Source organism: Toxorhynchites rutilus, chromosome 1 (assembly GCF_029784135.1).
Source record: "Toxorhynchites rutilus septentrionalis strain SRP chromosome 1, ASM2978413v1, whole genome shotgun sequence".
NCBI lineage: Eukaryota > Metazoa > Arthropoda > Insecta > Diptera > Culicidae > Toxorhynchites > Toxorhynchites rutilus.
Genome location: NC_073744.1, coordinates 146,257,825 through 146,284,462, shown reverse-complemented (window position 1 = coordinate 146,284,462; position 26,638 = coordinate 146,257,825). Strand labels below are relative to the sequence as shown.

Genomic DNA, 26,638 nt, shown 5'->3' with positions numbered 1-26,638 from the left:
AAATATTACCCAAAGGTACCCCGAAACACAAGGCGCGCGCGCTGCATAATTATTGTGGAAGTATGGAAGCACCGAGTTTCGCAATAATTATGATTACGAATGGTTTTTATTGGGCCCGAAGAACGGTGTGGACGAGAGTGCTCGAGATGGAGGAATTTTACACGGCGAGGATATATGGTGGCGGGACAGGTACTTATACGATGCAAGCGACGCAATTCGAAGAGCGGTGTGTGGCGCTTATGGTTTTAATTTATAGGCCATTATCGCCAGGTTCGCGCGGCGCTAACGTGTGGGAAAGCCGGGTGGTTTTTCGCCAACAGAAGAGAACCTTAATTATGCCGGTGGATAGATGATGGCCAAAGTCTCGGAGGGGGTGACCAGGCGAGGCGCGATATCCTGGAGAGGTGCGAGAAACTTTTCGCGCTGCTGAATAAGATGAGGTGAGTTTCGGGCTGTTAGGGACGATAACAAGTTTAATTATGGCGAAACAAAAGAGTAACGGAAGAGCGAGACAGAGGGAGAGAGCGGCGTTTGTTATTTTGTGTAGTTAACTTTCTGGATTTTCGAAGCCATCAGTGGAATTATCAGTGGATAGCAGAGGCAAATCGAGTTTGCTGCTGCCCCTCGTAGCGTATTAATATCCAAGGTGAAAGTTTACCTTTCGAGAGCAATGAACTGCATCGTAATTGAGTTCGGCGTATTTCAATGAGAAAAGTTGTTCTTGGCGGAAGATTTCCAAAATAATGCTCTCAGGCTATCCATTGCTGATGGATCCAAAATGAGCTTAGGAAATTGCTTCATCTAATCGAGTTACTCCAAAGTGATTGCGTAGATCACAAGGGTACCCTCGCAGCACGCTGCTAAGTTTTTGATTATTCAACGGATCAATAATTGAGTGAGCCCTAAAATTGAACAGTTTATTTTTTTCTTTTTTCTTTTTTTTATTAATTCGTTTATATTTACAGGCTCAGTTACTTAAGTTTAAAGGAGCCGAATTCTTAAATATAATTTTAAAACTATATATATATATATATATATATATATATATATATATATATATTTATATATATATATATATATAATTTTCTTACATCTATGGTTAGTAAGGTGGAAAACCGATTACTCGCGGTGTACACGAGTTTAGAAGGGTGACATATTTTTAGGATAAGGATGGGATATAAGGAAATTGTAACAATGTTGATGAACACTCAATTCTTAAATCTATTCGTATATATATATAGTTTATTTACATTTCAACTTATTCTACTATTTATAGCAAGGGGACGAATTACCCGCAAAGGAAGGAAAGGAGGGTATAAGGATGTAGGGACAATCACACACGAAGATACATAGCTTTAAGGAAAACATATATATGGGACATGTAATCAAGGTCTAACCGAGCCAACACATCTCTCACCGGCACATTGGGCTGTCTTCCTCGGGCCCGAAGGGAGTTTTCTAAATTCGATCTGGCGACCAGATACATCTCGCACGACCAAACAACGTGCTCGATGTCGTGATAACCTTGGCCACAAACGCAGAGATTGCTGCTGGCAAGATTGAAACGGAAGAGTAGTGCATCTAACGAACAGTGATTGGACATGAGTCGGGAGAAGGTGCGAATAAAGTCCCGACTCAAGTCCAGACTTTTGAACCACGGTTTGAGGCTAACCTTAGGGATAATCGAGTGAAACCACCGGCCCAATTCATCTTCATTCCACTTGCGTTGCCAGTTAGTGATGCTATTTTTGCGGACTAAAGCATAAAATTCATTGAAGGCGATTTGACGCTGATATATATCGCCTTCAATTGCACCTACCTTTGCCAATGAGTCAGCCCTCTCATTACCCGGAATGGAGCAATGTGAAGGGACCCAGACAAAGATAATGACATAACAGCGTCTGGATAAAGCACTCAAAATTGCTCGTATTCTCTCAAGGAAGTACGGCGAGTGCTTTTCCGGCCTCACTGAACGGATAGCTTCGACAGAGCTAAGACTATCCGTTACAATGTAATAGTGTTCAACAGGTCGTGAGGCGACGCTGTCCAGCGCCCAGTATATCGCTGCCAATTCAGCAATATATACCGAGCAAGGATTCTGAAGACTGTGTGAGGTGCTAAAAAATACGTTGAACACTCCAAATCCTGTGGACTCATTCATAGAGGATCCATCAGTAAAGTACATATTATCACAATTGACACGCCCATACTTTGCATTGAAGATCGTAGGAACGATCCCCGATCGATGATAATCTGGAATTCCATGGATTTTCTCCTTCATGAACAGATCGAAATGTACAGAGGAATTTATGTAGTCAGGAAAACAAACACGGTTGGGAATATACGAAGAAGGAACAACCTGCATAGAGGTGAATTCATGATATGAACTCATGAATCCAGAATGAAAATTTAGCTCGATCAATTGCTCAAAATTTCCGATCACCAATGGGTTCATAACCTTACACCGGATGAGGAACCGAAGAGATAATAAATTGAAGCGATCTTTTAGTGGGAGTACGCCTGCCAAAACCTCAAGACTCATGGTATGCGTTGAGGGCTTACATCCCAACGCGATACGGAGACAAAGATACTGAATTCGCTCGAGTTTAATGAGGTGTGTTTTGGCAGCTGATTGAAAACAGAAACTGCCATACTCCATCACTGAGAGAATAGTTGTTCGATACAACATTATAAGATCTTCGGGATGGGCTCCCCACCATGTGCCGGTAATTGTACGGAGAAAGTATATTCTTTGTTGACATCTTTACTCAGATACCTAATATGGGCCCCCCAAGTACATTTGGAGTCGAACCAGACCCCAAGATACTTGAATGACATAGCATGAGTGATCTGTTTACCCAAAAGTTGAAGCTTTGGTTTTGCTGGTCTATGCTTCCTAGAAAAAACTACCATCTCTGTTTTCTCCGTGGAGAATTCGATCCCTAGCCCAATGGCCCAGGTTGAAAAATTGTCCTTGCGGGTCGGATTCGTTTGATCCTACGACAGACACCACTCCATCATCTGCAAGTTGTCTTAGGCTGCAATTTTGTGTAAGGCAATTGTCGATGTCGCTTACATAGAAGTTGTACAAAAGGGGGCATAAATATGAGCCCTGGGGGAGGCCCATGTAAGAGACCCGACTTACTGCCGAATCTCCGTGAGAAATGTTCAAATGTTTCTCACAAAGCAAGTTATATAACATATTATTCAATAGAGGCGGCAGACCCCGAGAGTGTAATTTGTCTGACAAATCCTCTATTGAAACAGAATCAAAGGCCCCCTTTATGTCCAAAAATACTGAAGCCATTTGTTTTTTTTCGGCGTAAGCCAGTTGAATTTCTGAAGAAAGCAACGCAAGACAATCATTCGTCCCCTTGCCCCTGCGGAACCCATATTGTGTATCTGAGAGTAGGCCATTCGTTTCAACCCATCGATCAAGGCGAAACAAGATCATTTTCTCCAACAATTTCCGTATACAAGACAGCATTGCTATTGGGCGGTACGAATTGAAGTCGGACGCGGGTTTTCCGGGTTTTTGAATAGCTATAATTCGCACTTGTCTCCAATCATCTGGAACAATATTATGCTCCAGAAACCGATTGAATAAATTCAACAAGCGATGTTTCGCCACATCAGGGAGGTTTTTTAACAAGTTGAACTTAATTCTATCCGTTCCTGGAGCCGAATTGTTACAAGAAAGGAGAGCAAGAGAGAATTCTACCATCGAAAACTCGGAATCAAGATCGCACCTATCTTGTGGTATATCTCGAACAATTTTCTGCACGGGAGCGGAATCGGGACAAACCTACCGTGCAAAATTAAAAATCCATCGATGTGAATATTCTTCGCTTTCATTCGTTGAAGAGCGATTTCTCATGTTTCGAGCCACTTTCCATAATTTTTTCATTGACGTTTCTCGTGACAAACCTCCCACGAAATTTCGCCAATAAGCACGTTTTTTCCCTTTGATCAAGTTTTTAAATCGATTTTCAAGGTCCAAATACGTTTGAAAATTCTCAATGGTTCCACGTTTCCGAAAAGCTTTAAATGCGTTCGATTTATCCTGATAAAGCTTGGAACATTGGCTATCCCACCATGGATTGGGAGGCCTTTGACGAAAAGTGGAGCCTGGGATGGGTTTCGTTTGAGCGCGAACCGCGCTATCATAGATCAAACGAGAAATGAAGTTATACTCCTCCAATGGAGGCAAACCATCTCTGGAATTGATGGCTAGAGCAATTGCGTCCGCATATTTTTTCCAGTCAATGTGTCTTGTGAGGTCATATGCCATGTTTATAGATTCAGAAGAATTCGAACCAATGGTGATGGAAATTTTGATTGGCAAGTGGTCACTGCCGTTGGGGTCCTGGATTACATTCCACTTGCAATCTAACGATAGTGTATTCGAGCAAAGCGAGAGGTCAAGAGCACTTGGGTTAGCAGGAGGTTTAGGTACACGTGTTGTTTCCCCAGTGTTCAAAACGGTCATATTGAAGCTGTTACAAAGGTCATATATCAACAATGAACGATTGTCGTCGTACTGTTCCCCCCAGGCAGTTCCGTGAGAGTTGAAGTCTCCCAAGATCAATCGTGGCTCAGGAAGAAGTGAGCACATGTCAACAAGTTGCTTGCGGATAACCGCAGCTCTCGGAGGCCAATACAAGCTGACAATACAGAGGTCTTTGCCTCTGATGTTTGCATGACAAGCAACAGCTTCGATCCCTCCAATAGGTGGAAGGTCGATTCGAAAAAATGAGTGGCACTTATTGATTCCCAATAGTACCCCTACGTATCTGTCATCGCGGTCCAAGCGTATAATATTAAAATCGTGGAAAGAGATATCATCTCGCGAAGAAAGCCAAGTTTCGGACAGAGCAAAAACATCACAATTGAAGTTATGAATTAAAAATTTGAATGTATCCAATTTAGGGATAAGACTACGACAATTCCACTGAAAAACAGTGATATCTCCGACCTCTCTATCTAAATTAGACATCAAGAGAGATAATCATTGCAAGGAGGGGCCATGTTTGCATCAATCTTTAATACTGGAAGCATTGAGATGACAAGGGTTCTGATGGAGTCGGAAACATTAAAACACGTGAAGATTTGATCCAAAAGGTCAGACAACTTTATAAATCCCGATTGGGAAGTAGAGCAGGACGGAAAAATAGGGACAGTTGGGGTTTTTGATGTCCCCTCGAGTGCTGGGTCGTTCGAAGATGAACTATTTCCACGGAAGCCATGAGGAACCTGATTTTGCTTGTCCGCTGCACTCGATTTTTTAGGCAAGCTAACTGGGGGTATCACCGGGGGGACTTGTTCTTGAACTTTGGGAGTGGTCACATTTTTGCGCCGGGGATTCCCTTTGAAAATAAACGGTGTGCCCCCGCTAGCTGTGTCCGCTTCCATTTCATCAACTGGCAACGTGGAAAAGGTATTGTGTGTTGAGATTGGTTGTTGTTGTTGTTGGGCCAGTGGAGAAGCGCCCTTTAAAATGTCGACAAAAGTGCGCTTCGAGCGTTCGTTTAAAGAGCGCTTCTCTTTCTCCCAGTGACTCTTGTAAGTTTCACAAGCTGAGAGCGCGTGTGGGGATCCTCCGCAATATGGACACTTATGCTCAGTTGCACTGCAGGGTTTCCCCTCATGTTGCTCTCCGCAAGTGGCACAGTGCTCCTTGTTGGCACAATAATCTGAAGTGTGACCAACTGACTTGCATTTGTTGCAAGTCATGGGCTTTGGCACGAAGAGTCGCACAGGTAGTCTCAATTTGTCCACCATAACGTAGTCAGGGAGGGCGGCACCAGCAAAGGTGACTCGAAACGATTCGGACGGCGTAGATTTAGTTTGGTCCCCATCATGGGAGAGTTTCCCTAATTGGCGACAGTCCAAGATCTTTACTTCCATTGAGGGAAGCTTCTTGAACTTGCCTTTTCCTTCTTTTTTTATTTGTTCGCTCGTCAGACCCGTTTCAGTTATCACCCCCTCAATTTCTACGTTATGGGAGGGTATAAATGTTCTATATTCGAGAGTGAAGAACAATCTCGTTTGCATGTTTCCGTTCATTCACGACAACCCGCAATTTGTTCGGTCTAACCCTGCGAATTTCAGATACAGAAGAGTATCTGGCTAGATCTTTCATGATCTGAATCACGTTAAGGCTTTTTCCTTTTGGTTTTGGCCGGAGGAAAACAACCCACGGGCCAGTTCCAGGTGCATCTTCTGGATAAACTCTGACACGTGGAGCGGAGACAACAGAGGGAGAAGACGAGGACGAGGACGAGGACGATGATTGGGTTGGATCGGAAACATCAGAAGGGGAAAGCGAAATCGATAATGGGAGAGGGGGAGTGGAAGTAACAGTGGGTTCAGAAGGGAGGCTTGCTATTTTCTTAGAAGGAAGGATGAGCAGATTCGTCCCCAGAAGAATTATCTTCTTTTTGAGGGACTCGTTTATGTTTTTTCCCAGATCTTGTATGGGATTCATTATGGGAGATCTCCATCTCTGGAGATTCTCCACTATTCTCCATTTTACAAAAATTTGTGTCTTATTTTTAATCTATTATTGATTTTAACAATAATCTCAAAAAAAATTACAAAACAAACAAAAAAAAATATGATGATAATATTAAGCAATGAACATATGAGTTGAATAATAATATTAATATTAAATATGTGTACCTTAATATAAAAGTTGTTCCGCAATGTGGTCTATCAAAATCTTGTATTATTCCTATGAGGAACGTAGGCAAGGTGCAAGGTCATCTCATTCAGCTGTTCTAAAAGGGCCTGGCCGGGTCAGGGAGTAAAAAGTGCCCCCAAACCAAATCACCTGCTGCATGGAAAATAGTGTATAGGGTACTGAATAAGAAATTTTGACAGTAGTACCGTATATTCGGGTTCTTCTATGGTACAACATATCATATCATATGCTGAAAAATACACCTTTTCGTTTTTTTCACACCATTCTCAATAGCTTTGAGACAAAAATATGAAAAAAATACTGAAAGTACATCTTAATAAGGTGTATCGATCAATATTTTCAAACATTTTTTCATCCGAAAATCAAATACAGATCGTACTCGATTATCCGGAATATTGTTTTTTTTAAACTCAGGATAATCGAGTCATAAAAAAAAAACAATTTTTCTCTCGGTAAACGTAATGTAATTATGAATTGCACTTATTTATTAAACGGTTTCATCTAGATTGACCCGTTTGTATGTTTGTGACTTTGTAACTTTGTAACATTGTAACTTTGTCTGTAGCGCTGTACAACATTAATAGAAATTTAACCCCCTTCCTGTTGACCGTTTGATCTGAAATTTGGAACATATCTTTATCTCTGGTGTCATTATAAAACTGCGTATTCCATGATCTTGAAAATCCAAAATGGCGGCTGCTACAAAATGACGGATTACAAATTTTCTCAGAACCCCATCAATATGTACATCAAATGAAAGGGATTGACTAGCAGAACTCAGTTATTTATAAAAAATGTACATCCAAGATGGCGGCCACCACAAAATGTCGCCATATATTTTTTTTTTTCAAAACCTCATCAATATGGGTATCAGAAGAAAGTTATCGAAAGCAGATCATGAAAAATCCAATTCCAAGATGGCCGCAGTCCCTAAATAACTAATTACTTTATAAATTGTTCCATTCAGCTTGATCTGTTTCTATGTATGTTTGAAAGTTTATAGGGTTGTCCTACATTAATAGAAAATTGACCCCGTTTCTGTTGACTGATTGATCTGAAGTTTGGAACAAACATTCAATTCTACTGTAATTATAAAACTGCGTATTCCATGATTTTGAAAAATTCAATTTGGCCGTCGTTAAAAAATGGTTGAATGATTCGACTTGGAGAACACAAAACATAATAAACAACATATTTATATTCAAAAAGGTCGGATATAAAATAAGAAATAAACGTTGGATTTCCATTATCCACAGTCAGTTGTTTCATCATATACCCCACGACTTTATTTTAGTCTCACCTCTGCCCTAGATCAATGAAGGAACGGATGTGATAACTACTGTTGGCGTTAACGTCAGCGCGCCTCTACTGTGATCAGTCTCGACCAGCAACCACACCATCACAATCACTGACGCACACCTGCCTCGAGTCCGTGGTAAGATTGACAGATGAAGAAACCAAAACAGGAAGTAGAATATAAAGAAACAAAAGAAAAAATCACAAAGAAAATATTGTATTGATTAAAAGCGGTATTCAAGGTCTTATCCTATTTTATGAAATTTTCCATAATTAAAATATTATAATAATTCCATAAATTAAAATATCCTATTTTGATTAAACATAGAAGGACTAAACGTGAGTTAAATATTCTAGTATACTTTGTATTCTAAAGTTAATTATATTTCAGGAAAATAATAATAAATCACATCACTACCATTGTGTTATTATTATTTCGGAAAGATTCCAATCCGGAGATCTGTTGGCAATTTCCAACATATTATTATTTTCGTTTATACACGAAACAAAGAGGACAAAATCATCAGTCATGTCTGCCAGATCTATGCGGTCAAAAACGGACAAGGCGAATACAATGGTGAAAGGCACGAATGGTGGCGTGAAAACGGTGGCCACAGAAGATTTAGAGGTGTCCCATCCCGGTCACACATGTCAGGTATGCCGAGGAGAAGACACCAGCGAGATGGTGATGTGCGACAATTGCCGGAAATGGCATCACTTCCAATGTGTCGGTGTCACGCAGGAGGTTGAGAATCATCCCTGGAGCTGTACCAAATGCGGAACCGCAACCGGTGTCCAGACTACGATTTCAACCTCTGATACAGCCGATCAGTTAGGCGGTAGTCATAAGCAACAGTCGTCGAAGCCAGAAGTCGGAGATCCACCACTACGAGACCAGAAGCAAAATCATCACCAAGCCAACAACACCAAATTCGTGCAAGTACATGCACCAACTTGCCTTCCTAGCACATCCGGTACTAGTCATGCAAACGTTGTTCTCGATGTACCATTCGCTGCAACTGTCCAGCGGGAAGAAAAACGCGAAAAGAAAAACGCACCGAGAGCTACCTCATCTGGATCGAGTCGCTCCGCGCAAGCTGTCGCAAAACTGAAACTTCAAAAGCTGGAAGACCTGAGAATTGTAGAACTGCGTGAAGCAGAGCTTCAGCGAACAATTGCAGCAGAATCGGTGAGGAAGGAAAGGGCATACCTGGAACAGAAATATCAGCTGCTGGAGGAGGCTATGAGCGAAAATAACTCAGTTACCGGTGTGTCTGCAACACGAGTGAAAGAATGGGTTGTAGCTAGCAGTGCACGAACGGAATCCTGCGGAAGGAAGCCAGATTGATCCGGCCAATCATTTAAGCGAAATCCAACAAGGGTACTCAACAACCATGGAAGATCCGAAGCCGAACATAAACCTTCCCGGCATAGGCCTTCCCCAAGCGCTCCATGTAACGGAGTTGTTGAATCCGATGCCGATATTCGATCCACCAAGATCTATAAATACAAGTGTACTTCATCCAGCCCTCCAAACAGAACCGCCGCGGTCTATGATCATCCAGAATGATCCTGAGTTTCTACGGAACCCAGAAAACACGAGGTTAAATTCGCAGCCCCTCAACGTTCCAATGGCTGTCTCAGATCGAAGACCTCTAGTAACGCACCCAATCCCTGGCGCCCGAATAGGGACCCTGCATCAACTACATGCAGATCCATTTGCTGCGCCTCCTTGTGCAGAATCGACGAGACCAGATCCAGTTTCGGCCCCAAGGCCCTCAGATCCTGTTTCGCAACAACCGCGACCAGAATTGAATCCTTCACATCCTATCTGTCATCCTAATTCGGATCCTCGTGCATCATTCCAACCACAGTGTACACAGTCTAATCATCAAGGTTCTGAGCGATCCAACCAAAACGATCGAGACGAAGAACATTATGATCCGTGTCCGCTTACCCGCAAACAATTAGCCGCTCGTCAAGCAATTTCGAGAGACTTGCCGATGTTCTCTGGGAACCCTGAGGAATGGCCTCTTTTCCTCTCCACCTTCAACAGTACGACAATGATGTGTGGGTTTACCGACGAGGAGAACATAGTTCGCCTGCAGCGGAGCTTAAAAGGTCGAGCATACGAAGCGGTAAAATGCCGACTAATGCATCCCTCCAATGTGACCGGAGTAATATCGACGCTCAAGATGTTGTTCGGACAACCTGAGGTTATTATTAGTTCGCTGATTAGAAAGATCAATTCCCTTCCACCACTGAAGGAGGATAAATTAGAAACGCTCGTAGACTTTGCTGTTCACGTAGAAAATTTTTGTGCGACAGTAGACGCGTGTGGACTGGAGGAATACTTCTATAATGTAACATTTCTCCATCAACTCGTCAGCAAACTACCACCTGCTATCAAATTAAATTGGGCACAACATAGGCAAACGCTTCCCATGATCAACTTACCATCGTTTAGCAGCTGGCTGTATACGTTAGCGGAAGCCGCTAGCGCCGTAATTATCCCCAATGTCACTTCTGATCCAACACCCGTTCGGAATGAGACTCGTGGTAGTAAAAAATGGAATTCCTACGTCAACGCACACTCGGAAGAAACTTCATCAAATTATCATAACACTCCATCATACAAACCAAATGCACTCAACGATGTCTGTCCAGTATGCAAAGGAACCTGCAAATGGATTGCCAAATGCAAGCATTTTATAGAGTTCTCTCGTGATGCACGTTGGGCTACAGTCCGAGACCTCGGACTCTGTCGGAGGTGCTTACGTCGACATAATGGTGGATGTCAAGCTAAACTCTGCGGAAAAAACGGATGCGAGTTAAAACATCATGAGCTGCTACATAACGACCAGAAAAACGCGTCGTCATCCTCCACTAAGCCAGTAGCAGCTTCTGCAAATAAACCTACGATGGTTCAGCGCAATAATCCATCTTCTCCAGGAACGAGTACATCTGAACACGGATGCCACACTCATCAGGTAACATCCAGCCGAATTCTATTCCGCTACATACCGATAGTTGTTCAAGGAAAGCACGGTTTAATAACGACATTTGCCTTTTTGGATGATGGTTCGGCGCTCACACTTCTCGATAATGATTTAGCTGATGAACTGATGCTCGAAGGAGAGAAAAAACCGTTGTGTTTACAATGGACTGGCGGGGCACAGAGACGAGAAGACAATTCAAGATCCGTCAGTCTTACTGTAGCAGCAGCACACCGTCCATCCAAGCAGTATACCTTGAACGGCGTACGCACAGTGGATGAACTGTTATTACCACCACAAACGCTTAACGTAGAAGAACTTCGCAAGCGATGTTCTCATCTTAATGATTTACCAATTGCCTCATACGAAGATGTTCGACCGAGAATACTGATTGGAATGAAGGATCAGCACCTCAGTCTAGTTCTGAAAAGCCGAGAGGGAACACAAAACCAGCCGATTGCTGTTAAGACCAGATTAGGCTGGACAATCTGCGGAGGAGGGAATCAGGACGACGCTACCAATCTAGTGCACTCAATTTTCCACGTGTGCCCTTGTGAAAAACGAACGGATGAGGACCTACACAAAGCGATGAAGGAATATTTCGCAATTGATAGTTTGGGGGTCGCACAACCAAAAAAAACGCTTCTGTCTGCAGAAGATGAACGAGCCCAGTTTCTGCTAGAATCTACGACCGTGCTCAAGGGTGGCCGCTACGAAACCGGCCTATTATGGCGCTACGACTCTGTTCGTTTACCAGACAGTCGTTCAATGGCACTACGCCGACTTCAATGCCTCAAAACACGAATGGATAGAGACCCTCAGCTCGCGGATGCGCTTAACCAGAAAATCAGCGAGTTTGTCACAAAAGGATACGCCAGAAAACTTTCCGATGAAGAACTGAAACAGCCACTGCAGCGAGTCTGGTATTTGCCCACTTTCCCCGTTACAAATATCAATAAACCAGGGAAAATTCGAATAGTGTGGGACGCTGCTGCCTCCGCTCATGGAGTATCACTAAATTCCGCTCTATTGAAAGGTCCTGATTAGCTCTGCGTTCTGTTCACGATTCTGATTCAGTTCCGGGAAGGACGGATAGGTCTCACCGGAGATGTACGTGAGATGTTTTTGCAAGTTCTTATGCGTTTAGAAGATCAGCATTGCCAACGATTCTTTTGGTACGATGAAGAAGGTAAAATTGTGGTTTACGTGCTGCAGGTGATGTCCTTTGGCGCCTGTTGCTCCCCTAGCAGTGCCCAATACGTCAAAAACGTTAATGCGGAACGCTTTAAAGCAAATTTTCCAGCGGCAGTAGAAGTGATACAAAAACGACACTATGTCGACGATATGCTGGTTAGCGTCGAAAGTGAAGATGAGGCAATTCGACTTGCCCAACAGGTAAAGAAGGTGCACTCGAAAGGCGGATTCGAGATCTGTAACTGGATCAGCAACTCTAAACGCGTCATAGCGGCATTGCAAGTGGAACCAACGAAAGAGAAGAACCTTGACTTATCTCCAGAACTAGCCACGGAGAAAGTGCTTGGAATGTGGTGGTGTACTAAATCGGATACCTTTCCTTACAAGGTCGGCTGGACTCGCTATGGACAAGCGCTGCTGGAAGGACAACGGCATCCCACTAAGAGAGAGATGCTGCGGGTTCTCATGTCCATGTTCGATCCACTTGGTCTTATCGCTCACCTCCTCATGTACTTGAAGGCATTGCTTCAGGACGTATGGCGTTCAGGGATCGGCTGGGATGACGAAATTAGCGACTCTCTTTTCGACAAGTGGCAAACCTGGCTGCAAGTCCTCCCGAAAGTTGAAAAAATTAGCATTCCGCGGTGCTATCGCGCACAAGTCACTTCAGACTGCAAAAATATCCAGCTGCATACATTTGTTGACGCCGGCGACAGCGGGGTTGCTGCGGCTTGTTATCTGCGTTTCTCCCAGTATGACATCGTTGAATGCAGCTTAGTAGCTGCTAAAACGAGGGTTGCGCCATTAAAATACCTTTCAACGCCTAGATTGGAACTTCAAGCGGCCTTGATTGGTTCCAGGCTTGCTCGGTCCATATCAGGAGCACTATCGGTGAATATATCACGTCACTACTACTGGTCGGATTCACAAGACGTATTGTGTTGGATCCACACAGATCATCGCCGCTAGTCGCCTTTCGTTGCGTTCCGAGTAAGCGAGATCTTAGACACCACAGAAATGACCGAATGGAGATATGTGCCAACTAACCTAAACGTAGCGGATGAAGGGACGAAGTGGAAAGGGCTTCCGGATCTGTCTTCGGAAGCTAGATGGTTCAAAGGTCCTGAGTTTTTGCGACATCCAGAAGAAAATTGGCCACGTTCAAGTACTACAGTGAAAACCACCGACCTGGAGCTTCGCCCTAGTGTGCTAGCGCATTTCGTATCTCTAGAACCTATAGTTTGCGTAAGGGAATTTTCCAGTTGGAAACGGCTTATCAATGTAGTCGCCTTTGTTCAACGATTTCCTGCCAATTGCAGGTTGAAGCTCCTGAAGAAATCAATCGCGAGTGGACCAATTTCTGGACAAGAAATGTTGTCTGCCGAAATGTATCTAATTCGTCAAGCTCAGCAAGAATCTTTTCCAGATGAGATTGTCATCCTTCGAAAGCAGCAAAAGTGTTCGGCTCAAACCTCAAATCCGATTCCCCAGACTAGTGCATTGCACCAGAAAACACCTTGGATGGACCAAAATGGAATAATAAGAATGCGTGGACGTATCGCTGCATGTCACTATGCGACCGAAGATGCCAAGTATCCAATAATACTCTCGCGTGACCACCACACCACTAAATTAATCGTCGGTCATTACCATCAAAAATACCATCACCAAAACCATGAAACCGTGATAAACGAGATCCGTCAAAAATACAGCATACCGAAACTTCGCATGATCTTCAAAAAAGTACGTGGAGACTGCCAACTCTGCAAGAATAACCGGGCTATACCGTGTCCACCTATCATGGCTGACCTTCCCGAAGCACGACTTGCTGCTTTCGAACGCCCATTCACTCATGTTGGCATTGACTTTTTTGGGCCATATGAAATTGTTATTGGACGTCGAATTGAGAAAAGATGGGGAATGCTCGCAACTTGCCTCACGATCCGAGCGATTCATATCGATGTCGTTCATTCCCTCTACACCGATTCATGCGTCATGGCAATACGAAACTTTATCTCTCGGCGAGGCAAACCGCGGGTGTTTCATAGCGACCGTGGCACCAATTTTATCGGTGCCAACAGAGAACTGAGGGAAGCGGAAAAATCTGTGAACCAAAATGATCTGATGAAAGAATTTGTGGATAGCGAAACGAAGTGGGAGTTTTTGCCACCCTCTTCTCCGCATATGGGCGGCAGCTGGGAGCGGTTGATTGGTTCCGTCAAGAAAAACCTGATGGCAATTCTACCCGCACGGAAGCTGTCGGATGAGGTCCTGCGGAATGTGCTTACCGAAATTGAAAACACGGTCAATTCTCGACCGCTAACTCACGTTCCAGTTGACGACGACTCAGCTCCTGCCTTGACACTTAACCACTTCCTCCTTGGGTCATCGAATGGAATTAAACCGCTCTGCACTCTCGATGACAGCGATGTCGTGTTAAAACAAGGCTGGACACTATCCCAAGTTCAGACTAACTTGTTTTGGAAGCGTTGGGTAAGCGATTACTTGTCTGAAATAACTCGACGTACCAAGTGGTTCGTCCATACAAAACCAATCGAAGTGGACGATATAGTGGTGATAGCCGATCCTAAGATGCCACGGAACTGCTGGCCGAAAGGCAGAATTATTTGCGTCCATCCTGGACGAGATCACCAACCCAGGTCTGCGACTGTGAGGACAATGACTGGTATATATGAGCGTCCGGTAGCCAAGTTAGCTGTGCTAGATGTGCGGCGCGGAGGAGCGTAAGTAGACCGAATGGTCGACGTACCTGGGGGGAGTGTTGGCGTTAACGTCAGCGCGCCTCTACTGTGATCAGTCTCGACCAGCAACCACACCATCACAATCACTGACGCACACCTGTCTCGAGTCCGTGGTAAGATTGACAGATGAAGAAACCAAAACAGGAAGTAGAATATAAAGAAACAAAAGAAAAAATCACAAAGAAAATATTGTATTGATTAAAAGCGGTATTCAAGGTCTTATCCTATTTTATGAAATTTTCCATAATTAAAATATTATAATAATTCCATAAATTAAAATATCCTATTTTGATTAAACATAGAAGGACTAAACGTGAGTTAAATATTCTAGTATACTATGTATTCTAAAGTTAATTATATTTCAGGAAAATAATAATAAATCACATCACTACCATTGTGTTATTATTATTTCGGAAAGATTCCAATCCGGAGATCTGTTGGCAATTTCCAACAACTACTAACTGCAAAAGGGTGTGTTACATCAAATTGCATCACGGAAAAAACGCTGTAGAAATTTAATTTTTGTGAATTATATCTTCAGCTTTCGCTTATAATCAGATAAGAGTGTATAGATCACGTTGGTCATGCTTCACTGTCAATTTTTCGTAAATTTGGAAAAATGTCGTCGGACGAAAAAGAGCGTCGTGAATTAATCCTGCGCACTCATTTCGAGAATCCGGAGTTGTCACATCGGGACATCGGTAAGATGCTGGAAATAGTCCAATCTTCGGTCAGCAGAGTACTAAAACGGTACTTCGAGAACCTAACCATCGACCGGAAGGTGAAGAACAGCAAAAATGGATGCTCCGTCAGTGAAAAAGATCACAAGCGCGCCAATAAGCTGAATTTGTCAAGTTCATTCGTCCAGCGGACCAAGCAGCGGGAGGGCCTGCGTACATACAAGGTTCAGAAGGCTCCTAACCACGACGAAAGGCAAAACATGGTGGGGAAGACGTGAGCCCGGAAGCTGTACACCGAAATGCTGACGAAACCGCATTGCCTGGTAATGGACGACGAAACCTACGTCAAAGCGGACTTTCGTCAGCTGCCGGGCCTGTTGTTCTTCTCCGCAGAGGACAAATTCAGCGTTCCGGAGGAGATTCGCAAGCAGAAACTATCCAAGTTTGCCAAAAAGTACATGGTGTGGCAAGCGATCTGCTCTTGCGGAAAGCGGAGCGCCCCCTTCGTGATGACCGGCACGGTAAACGGGCAGGTTTACCTTAAGGAGTGCCTACAGAAGCGCTTACTACCACTATTGAAGCAGCACGAGGGCCCGATCATTTTCTGGCCGGATCTCGCTTCGTGCCACTATTCAAAGGATGTGTTGGAGTGGTACGAAGCCAACGGGGTCACCTTCGTGCCAAAGGAAATGAACCCGCCCAACGCGCCGGAGCTTCGCCCAATAGAGAAATATTGGGCGATTATGAAGCAGGCCCTCCGGAAGAACCCAAAAGTTGTCAAATCGGAGGCGGACTTCAAGAGAAAATGGATTTCTGTTCGAAAAAAACTACAACCTAACGTTGTACAGAACCTTATGGACGGGGTAAAGAGGAAGGTGCGAGCATACGGGCTTGGGCTCGAAGTATGAATAAAAAGAAAATGCCAAAAGTTGTTTAATAGTTTTTATTTTACTGTCTAAAATTTTCAAAAGGATCGGTCTACTTGGCGAATTTCTACAGCGTTTTTTCCGTGATGCAATTTGATGTGACACACCCTTTATTTTCTAGCTTTTAGTTCATTGAACCGTTTAACTTAAAAGTTTTTTTTTTACTTTTTTCATTTTCTAGTTTTTAGTAAATTAACTGTATCATTAGAATACTTCTCTACCTTAAAACCATTCGAAAAATGATTTTTTTTAAATTTTTATTTTTTACCCAACTTTTTTCGGAATATTTTGATGATATGCTGTAGTTTATTAGTCAAATTACTTCATTTGATACCAATATTGAGGGGATTGCAAAAAATACATGATCGTTCATTTTGTGGCTGCGACCTTTTCGAAATTATGTTGTTCATAGGGTAGTGTATTCTCCAAATTAAGCCATTCAGCCATTTTTTAGCGGCGGCCAAATAGAATTTTTCAAGATCATGGAATACGCAGTTTTATAGAATTAAATGTATGTTCCAAGTTTCAGATCAATCATTCAACAAGAACGGGTTCACTTTTCTATTAATGTAGGACAACCCTACAAAACACTCAAACGTACATACAAACAGGGCAAGCTGAATGGAATCATTAAAAACTAATTGTTTATTTGGGAACTGCGGTCATCTTGGATTTGGATTTTTCATTATCTACTGTATTCCACCAGTCAAGCACTTCCATTTGATACCCATATTGATGGGGCTTTGAAAAAAAAATATGGCGCCATTTTGAAATTGCATTTTTCATAAATAACTGTAAATCATGTCCGATGTCCAAGGAAATGTCGGCTGCATATGAAGAAGAATAATTCACGAACCGAAAACACGGACGGAAGCGGAAGCGCGCGCGCACACGCAAGGGTCTCTCTCCTTCACAACTGGCAGCGATCAAAACACGATCCGGTCTGGCGAACGGTTCACTTCGGTGTCTCTTTATTGACTGTCTTAATCTTGTCTTTTCACTTACCAGCTAACTTAACTTAGGTATACATTTTCCATGTTCCCATTTTTAGTTTCAAACTCAAGCCACCAACGATGTTTTGGAAATCGTATATATATGGTTGACAAAACAAATGCGCTGCAGCGTGAGCAAAGCCAGGCCCATACCAAGGGTAGAATGTGGGTCATAAATATTAAATATGTTCTGCAGCGTAAGTAAGTTTGTGCCCATGCCGAAAACACGTAACACGCATGATGTTTGCGTAAATTACGTAAATACGGAAAAGAGTATCGGAAAGGCTTTGAGACCTTATATTTTATGGCCTAGTGAAGAATGTCTGTTAGGCAGAATTTTGGGTGTACATAAATTAAATGAGTGCACATAATTCTAGGAAAGATGAAGTGTGAGTAGGGATGCTACATGTATTCTACTAGTCGAGCCCTTTCATTTGATACCCATATTGATGGGGCTCAGAGAAAATATGAAATCTGCCATTTCGTAGTGGCCTACATCTTGGATTTGCCTATTTCATAAATGACTACATTCTACTAGTCAAGCTTTTTCAGTACCCATATACCCATACTAGCTTTTCAATATAGAATTATTATACAAATTGTTCAAAATTTCCGAGAATCAAAAATAAAATACTCCGGATAAACGAGTCTCAAATTCCGGATAATCGAGTCCAACCTGTACTAAAAAAAATTTCAAATTTATTGTTATTTTAATTTTAAATTAAATTTAAACTTTTTTTTTTATTTTCAGATTCAGTACTACTCTAGTTTGTATTCAAATTTCTTCCTGTGTCTATTTTAGGTATAGGTGTTTTTTTTCGGAATTTTTAGAGTGTTTAACGCGGTACAAAAAAAAATTATACAAATTTTCAGGTATTTAGAAATTTTGAAAACAAAACTACTTTGAAACCCAGTACTGCTCTAATATTTATTTATTTATTTTTTATATGTCTAAATTTTGTCGGTGTATATAGAGCATCGCGCTGTACAAAGATTTGTTTTTCTCGTATCTTAAAATATATGAGATAATCTTTACATTGGATTTAAATGGTTTACCAAATTCATAGAAGTCAGCAGTACGATAGAGCTCTGTGAGAAAAAAAAGTCCTTGTGGCAAGATCATTCGGATCATTCGGATTAATGAGAAGAACACTTTAAAAAAATCCAAATTATTATTATGTTTTCATTTTAATCTTACAATAGAAAACCACGAATAAAATAAAATAATAGATTTCAAGAAAATAAAAATAATAATGCAGACGATGAAGAAAATTATGTTGTGTCTCGCAATGCTCTTAAAAATTCAGCAAAAAATTACGCCACATGTAAAAAAAAAGACACATACGAACGCATTTAAATAAAAAATAAAGCAGAAGTGAGCCTCAAGGTTAATTTTTTTTCAAAATTTCGAAGTGCGAGAAAACATTAAAAAAAATTGTAACGCATATTTAATTTTTTATTATTATTTGATTATTTGATGAAAAAATTGTTTGAAAATATTTATCGATACATCTTAGTAAGATGTACTGGATTTTAGGTGTTGGGTAACGGGGAGCTCGCCGGGCGGTTTAACGGGACGGGAAAATACGGGCAGCGATTCATGAATGTCTTTCCCTGTCTACCCTGTCTAGCTCTGGACGGTCCAACAGTGGTACTGCACGTGCATCGGCAGAAGAGTATACAAATTACTAGGGGATCTTCTAGCAACAGCAGATGACCTCATTCGTGAGGAAACCCGAACTATAGCTACCAGTAACCAACAAAATTGCAGGAAAAAACTACGGGTTTTCGGAAGCGAGCAACACTTAACTTGATACTTCCGTTATACATAAGGATAGTCCCATTTGATATCCATCATTAGGTGACATGGTTTTTTTACGCGGTTTATCGTTTTCAATAATTACTCTAGAATGAGTTTTTTCATTGGAAAGAATGCGCAATCTCCTGAGTCAAATGCGTTTGCAGCGTTTCATTGAAATCGAAACTACTCGAATATGGTTAATCCGTAGCATGAAAATGCTGATATACGTTCCTACGTGTTATAGTTTGAAATCTGTAGTATTTTGTTTTGTCATGTACATGTGATAGATTGTAAAAATGTGAACGTGTGATTTTTCTTTGTTCGGAAAAAATCGATTTTTATACTAAAACACAAATTGAACATCTTCATTTGTTATTCTTGACTTATCAGGCGGATTATGAGAATATATTTTATCTTTATTCACGGACTGGGTAACTATGATGAATAACCATTCCGAGATGCAAATCTTAGATGCAAATCCAATTGGAGAATGAAAGTTTGTTTGTTATGTTTATTAGATTATAGGCTGCAAGCCCGTTATCTTTCTTAAAAACTAAACATGGAAAATAAAACTCATCATAAAAACTAAACATGAAAACAGAAATAAAACACATCATCACTTATACATTTAGTTGACCCCTCAAAAATAATCGTAGTCTTCTTCGAATTTCTTCTGTTATATATATGGAAATATCTTATGGAAATCACTTCTTGCAACATGTTAAACTCACGCATGAATCGAGTTGTAGGTTCGTGCTGGGTGTAATTTCTGGACCTCAGAGGTGGATCAAAAACCCTCCGGCGACGAAGAGAAACGGGGCTGGTGTTAAAATTTATCCGTAGAGACACGGACTTCTTATCCGTCCGCTCAATAGTTTACAGAAGAAAGTCATATCCGCGATTCTGTGTCTACTTTTGATAGTATCCATGTCTACTAAACAGCAGAGATCTTCGTATACTGGCAGGTGTTCTCCTCTCCATCCTAAATTCCTCAGCGCAAACTTCAGGAACTTTTTCTGGACATTTTCTAATCTTTGGATATGCAGATCGTATTGCGGTCGCCACACTACACTCGCAAAGTCGAGTTTAGACCGTACAAGGCTGGTGTAGATCCTCAGAATTACATGCGGGTCAGTGAATTCTTGCCCAAAACGACGAGTGAGAGCAAATAGTTGCAGCGCTTCCTTGACTATTCGTTCTAGGTGGAGGTTAAACGTGAGGGATTGATCCATCGTCACACCTAAGTCTCGGACATACTCTACTCGTTGTAGATCCGTACCTCCTAGCCTATAGTCGAAAGTTATCGGCTGAGCTCCCCTGGTGTAAGTAATAACGGAGCACTTGCTGGGGTTTACACTCAGTCCGTTGCTCTCGACGAATCTCCGAAAATTGACTAAATCTTGCTGAAGAAGATGGCAATCATCGAAGTTTTTCACGGGCAGGAAAATCATCACATCGTCTGCGTATATGAGCACTATTGCGTTGGCCAAACATGATGGTAGTTTATTCATGACCATGACAAACAGAATAGGCCCCAAATGACTACCCTGTGGAACACCTGAACTAACACCGAAAGACCTGGATGCGTTGTTGTGCACTTTCACATATTGTGTTCTGCTCTCCAGATACGTCCCAATCCATTCGAACATTTTTCCGTGAATGTCGAAATCAGCCACCGCGCGCAACCTGATACCCTTTAGATATATAATCCGTGACGGTAGAGCAAAATTCGCATAGATTCGTCACAACTGACTTTCCTTTTACGAAACCATGTTGTGCTGCTGACACACGGTCGATAATACGTTCATAAAGGCGAGAGTAAACAAGTCGTTCAAATAACTTTGGCATCGCAGACTGGATTGCAACACCCCGGTAGTTTTCGACATCTGAACGTGGGCCCTTCTTATGGTTTGGAGTAATGTGCGAGATTTTCCACAGTGGCGAGAAGTAGCCGGACGTAAGCGAGTAATTGAATAGAGTAGTCAGGGGTTCGATAAGTTCATCCTTGATTTCTTTCAGAAGTTTTGCGGGGAGTCTATCTGGTCCTGCTGACTTACCCGGGTCCAAATCCGATAGACCTTGATTCACTTCACGATGTGAGAGAACCAACAGGTCATCGGCCCTGTCAATCGAAGAGTTGACGATTCTCGGTTGGACATTTTGATGAACGCTCTTGAAATACTCCGCAAAGAGCTCGGCGGTCTCTTGTCCACAAGTTGAAGATCGGTTACCGTAACTTATCACGTCCGGAATTCCCCTATTTTGTCGTCTGCTATTCACGAATTTCCAAAACGACTTCGGGTTTTCCTTTATCCCATTCTGGATCCCAGTGATGTACACTTGATACGCTTCTCTGTGTAACACTTTGAACGACCGCAGCAGCTGTTTGTAAGAAGTAACATTTTCCGGATTTCTGTTCTTATGCATTTTTCTCAACGCTTTACATTTGTCCTTGAGAACTCGAATAACAGCTGATGAAAACCATTCCGGGTACGGGGTTGTCGATCTCGGGTAGACCCTATTAAAAGGGGCAAACCTTGCGAAAATGGTGAACAGCACGAAATACAGCGACATAACGTTGAAGTCTACACTGTTGCATACAACTGTAGAACATTCGATTCCGCAGTGAAAAACATCGATTGAGTTAAGAAACTCAAACATTGATGTGGCGTGCTACCTATAACTTTCTTCATCACGTTCAAAATCAGCTGACGATATGAAGATGTCATTCCACGGAACACTCCTTAGTGCTTCTTTAACCAACGTCGCGTCCATTAAGTTAAGATTTAAGTGCCTCCTGGACTTCTCAACTTCCATTTCGCGCAGTGTAGCAATAGTGATCGTGATTTGCATAGCGAAGTGGTGAATTTCGTGCTTTATAATCGGGTCTGTCACAACAACTTGACATAATTCGGTGTCAGTGGTGAACACCAAATCCAAATATTTATTGTTTTGATTCGGTATATCACAAACTTGCATCAGTTCAGACGACGAGAATCCATCAACAATGGCTACTTCACTTTGCGAAACAATTCGCTCAGGTAAGAGAAACGAATAATCCCCTTCTTCGATATACTGATTCCAATTTAAATTCGGTAGATTGAAATCTCCACTCACGAGCACAATGTCACCCGGCTGAACGATGTTCATAACGGAGTCAACAAACACAACGAACGAGTGGTAACGAGCGATATACGAGGTAGGTGGAATATATCCACAAAACAAAAATACATTTCCATTCAATGTTTTCAGTTTAACACAGATCGCTTCATTGTTTTCAGCTCGAGCAACCTCTGTACTGATGATGCGACGATGGACCGCAACAAGCACCCCACCGCCAGTTCGCTTATCGCTATTAAGCGTGTTTCTGTCGCAACGATAGACCGAAAAACACGAAGGAAATAGTATACCGTCTTGTACAGAAGAGTCCAGGCAAGTTTCCGCAAATGCATAAGCATCGTAGTCTAGTTCTAGCGATGATAAGTATAAATGTTTCTGTCTTCCTACTCCTTTGATGCTGTTCATATTTTGAAAATATATGCTAATTACTGTTTTCTGTTCCACAGGGTTTCCCACGATCAGCGGAGCAACAGGACGAAACTCTATTCCATCGGTAACAACAGATAGAGTAGGTAGACTTAGGACATTATTGTTTACAATACGCATAATATTCGCTTCATAACCCATTTCAGACTCCTCACACAAATTTCCGTTATTGCTGCATCGCAACCGTTGGCTGGATGGGAGCAGCAAGCGGTGTGGAGAAACAGTCCCGCTGCTGCGATGGACTATCTCGTCGTCGCTCGTCTCGAAAAATAGTGTAGTTACGTTCGGTACCCACAAACTCGCGGAAATAAATTCCCTTTTGCCAGCTTGTTGGCTGCATTGCTTTTTCCTTCCACTTCATCCCCACTCCGATCTTGAACGATATGAAGGAGAGTTGATTGAGATCAACTCCTCTTCGAACCAACTTGATCACTTCAACAGATTCATTCATTTCTAGATTCCACTGTACGAGACTTGAGATTTCCTCCACAGTGGCGTGTGGAGAAAATCTCGATAAAAACAGCCAGAATTTAGGCTCTCGTGCAGCGGTATGCACGATTGGAACGGACAAAGCGGGGTCTAGCTCTTTACTTACCACAAAGCGTACGGGTGGCATCCTCTTCGACTTGTGGCGGGTCGATTTGGATGCGAAGACGCTTTGTTGACCTTGGTTGAACTATCGGCCAGGGCGAGCGGTTAGAGAGACCTTGCTGCTGTTGTTTCTCTGCAACTTCGTTTATTCTGTCTGTATTTTTCTTTAACTCACCTCGCAAGCTTTCAAGCATCTGACTGTGTTGACCGACAACCGCCTGTAAAAGGTCGTTCGTGGAGCTCAGAGCATTGCGAAAGCGAGTGTTACTCATCAACTTCCTACAAGATGGGCACATCCAAAAGATCATTGAGCTCGATCTGATCTGAGCCCACAGGTCCGCGCTTAGGTGTGAACATTTTAGGTGGAACGTGGACTTGCAGAATCCTTGACAAGAAACGACGTCGTTCTCGTCAGTGATAGTGATAGCACAAGCATGACAGCGCTCCTCCATTTCACACTACCGATTCTGCTTCTCCAAACAAGAAATTCGAAAAGATTTCGAGGTGCACGGGTATGTTGTACAATTATCAGAGCACAAAACTACAAACTTTAAAACTCGAAAACACTCAAAAAATCGAAAACCAAAATGAAACAAAACAAAGCACGGCTGTAACAATAACAATGACTTAACCAAAAGTTAACCATGTATTACCGTTTTGTCACAAATTCCGAACACTTAAACTTTGTTGGCCATCAAACAGTGTCTAATTACCTAAAATGGTACTTTTTCGCGAAATAATGTGATTTTTGGATACAATAAAGCCTTTTCTTGCATTTGTGCACCATAAAATTGATTTACAAATACACATTCATGGGGAAAATCTGAAAAAATGTTTGATCACATTTGTCTCAAATTCCGAACAGCAAAAATGCAATTTTGTTAGAAAAAATCATAACTTTCGAGTTACTAGACCGATTCAGATGGTCGATGCATCAAATTAAAGCATATTAGCTATTCTTCTTTGGAAAAATATTATAATCCCAAAAATTTGGATTTTGTGCTTCGAAACTTGATTCCAATTCCGAATTTGCTAACGCAAACATTTTATCGCTGGTTTGACAGTCACTTTTTTGCAAATGCTGAATATTATAAGTTATAGGCAGTATAGATACCTGTAAATGATGTTAGAATGAAGCCTTTACCACAAAGAACGTCAGGGTCTTTATTATTCAACTATTTATAACATAAAAGTTCAGTAAATTCACATTTAAAGATGAAGTGTTCGGAATATGAGACAAAACGGTACACCTATGCTAAGATTGAAATATCATGAAGCTGACAGGCCAATTGCGACCGGAATTTTTGCGGATAATTACACTGACAAATAAGCTTCATAAAATAAGGGACTTCACTGTTATTATTCGTCATTCGTTATTGCCGTTGTTTTTTGTTGTTCGAATCCCAAAACCTGAAATCATATCGATATGAACCGTATGAAGTTCCCCTCCCTCGAAAATTGTCACCATTTTTTGTCCCAATTTTGCAATAAATATTCCGGCCCTGCCCGAGCGAATGACACCCGTCGAGGAGTACCTACACGGGCTACTGTTTCAGCTTCGCACTTTCCAGCAGTGGCGATATTTCACGCCACTTTTGCTTCCCAAGTGCCGTGCGTGTGTGTAATGTAAAAGAACTTGACACGTGTGCCTTTCACTCGACCTGCCGTGTGTTCATACGCGTGAACACTCCACAGGAGTCGGAACCAACCAACAGCCGCTACCCTGAATGAGCGGAAAAAAATGAGTAAAATATGTTCAACGATGTGATTAGAGTGAGTGTTTTATTTGCACCTTTGATGACACTCCCACACTCGACCTGTTACTCTCTACCGCTGTGTCTCGCCCCATGTTGGGCACATTTCGACTGGCGGACCATTTTTCAAGCTTTTAACGGGCCAAAGTGGCTATAAAAAGGTGGCCCGATGCCATTTATCTTTGTTCCCACCCTCCCAATGGTTTTCACATTCAGAAAATAAATTGACACGAACCGTGGTTGTCGTCGTCGATGGATCACTGTAACGAGACGATGTTTCATTCGAAACCATTGCCCGGTTGGAGGTCTTTCCTCGTCAGCAATCAAACCGTTTGCCCTCTTTCAGCGCATTTCAGAGCAGTTCTAGGAGTACTATGGTAAAAAAAAAGAAAAATCCAGTTTTCCTTCCAATCTTGTTTTCTATTTAAAAATACTAGCTGACCGACAAGCAGTATGAATGGTTTGAAGAGCTTAAACGAGCAGTATCCTCTGCGTAAAACAAGATATACACTACGACATGCTGCAGCTAGATCAAAACCACCCCGACTGGGTTATTAGAATTGATTGAGAACTGAAGATGACCTATGAATTAGAAACTTGTTGTAATTCATATGAAATTGACATTAATTTTGTAGAGGAGGGAGAGTTTTTCCATCTGATTCTATAGTTATGAAACATTGGAATTTTATTTTTTTTAATGTTTCGCGCCTTAACACGATAAATGAAGATAGTTATTGCATTCTACACTATATACTTCAATTCAACCGACTTTTTACATATCTCTGCAAACTCAGAAAAATGAAGAGGTTCTATAGTTAGGAAACACAGTGTATTACCAATTTGCGGGAACGGCACTGCTTCGATATAAATCCAAAAAGTTGTTCATCGGTGCGATAATTTTACTGTTTTCAATTATAAAATGATTGAATAAACTACTATTTCACCATTTCGAAACATATTTTGAGACAGTTCTTGTGTTACAATTTGAAAAAAAATTATAGGAGGTTGTGTTCAAGACACGACCGCATTGTTGACGTAGAACTACGCTGTGGTTTAATTGAAGTCGCTTGTTTATAACTGCGGATATTATTTTATCATGCTACGAACATTTTGAAATAACCATTCTACCAGTTTGGTCGCCCTGAAATGTTTTTTTTTTCATTGTAGAATCATTTGACGATAATTGTTTGTTTGATTCATTCTTGTGCTCGCAGAACAATACATGCTCGGGATAAGCGCAGCTGTCATCCTTAGTGGAGAAAGTTTTGCTACTGGCAAGCGAAACCAAATCACAAAATTCCAGAACGACATTTACTTTCTTGGTGACTAAATAAGCGAATTCAACTCTATCTGCACGCGAACCCAAGTAAATTAATGACTTATTATAACTTATTGAA

The 26,638-nt window shown here is 41.8% G+C and overlaps 3 protein-coding genes across 3 annotated transcripts; 2 read left to right on the top strand and 1 right to left on the bottom strand.

Annotated features, from left to right (window-relative positions):
* Positions 1–9,393: 9,393 nt before the first annotated feature.
* Positions 9,394–13,183, top strand: LOC129761499 (uncharacterized). The gene is made up of 3 exons (XM_055759221.1): positions 9,394–12,003; positions 12,073–13,080; positions 13,145–13,183. Exons 1-3 carry the CDS (start codon positions 9,394–9,396, stop codon positions 13,181–13,183), a joined length of 3,657 nt encoding a protein of 1,218 aa, XP_055615196.1.
* Positions 13,184–13,206: 23 nt separating this feature from the next.
* Positions 13,207–14,937, top strand: LOC129761498 (uncharacterized). Its single transcript, XM_055759220.1, has one exon. It carries the CDS (start codon positions 13,207–13,209, stop codon positions 14,935–14,937), a length of 1,731 nt encoding a protein of 576 aa, XP_055615195.1.
* A 6,081-nt stretch (positions 14,938–21,018) lies between these two features.
* On the bottom strand, positions 21,019–21,777 carry LOC129761497 (uncharacterized). The gene has a single exon (XM_055759219.1). The coding sequence runs from the start codon at positions 21,775–21,777 to the stop codon at positions 21,019–21,021; it is 759 nt and encodes a 252-aa protein (XP_055615194.1).
* Between the last annotated feature and the right edge of the window lie 4,861 nt (positions 21,778–26,638).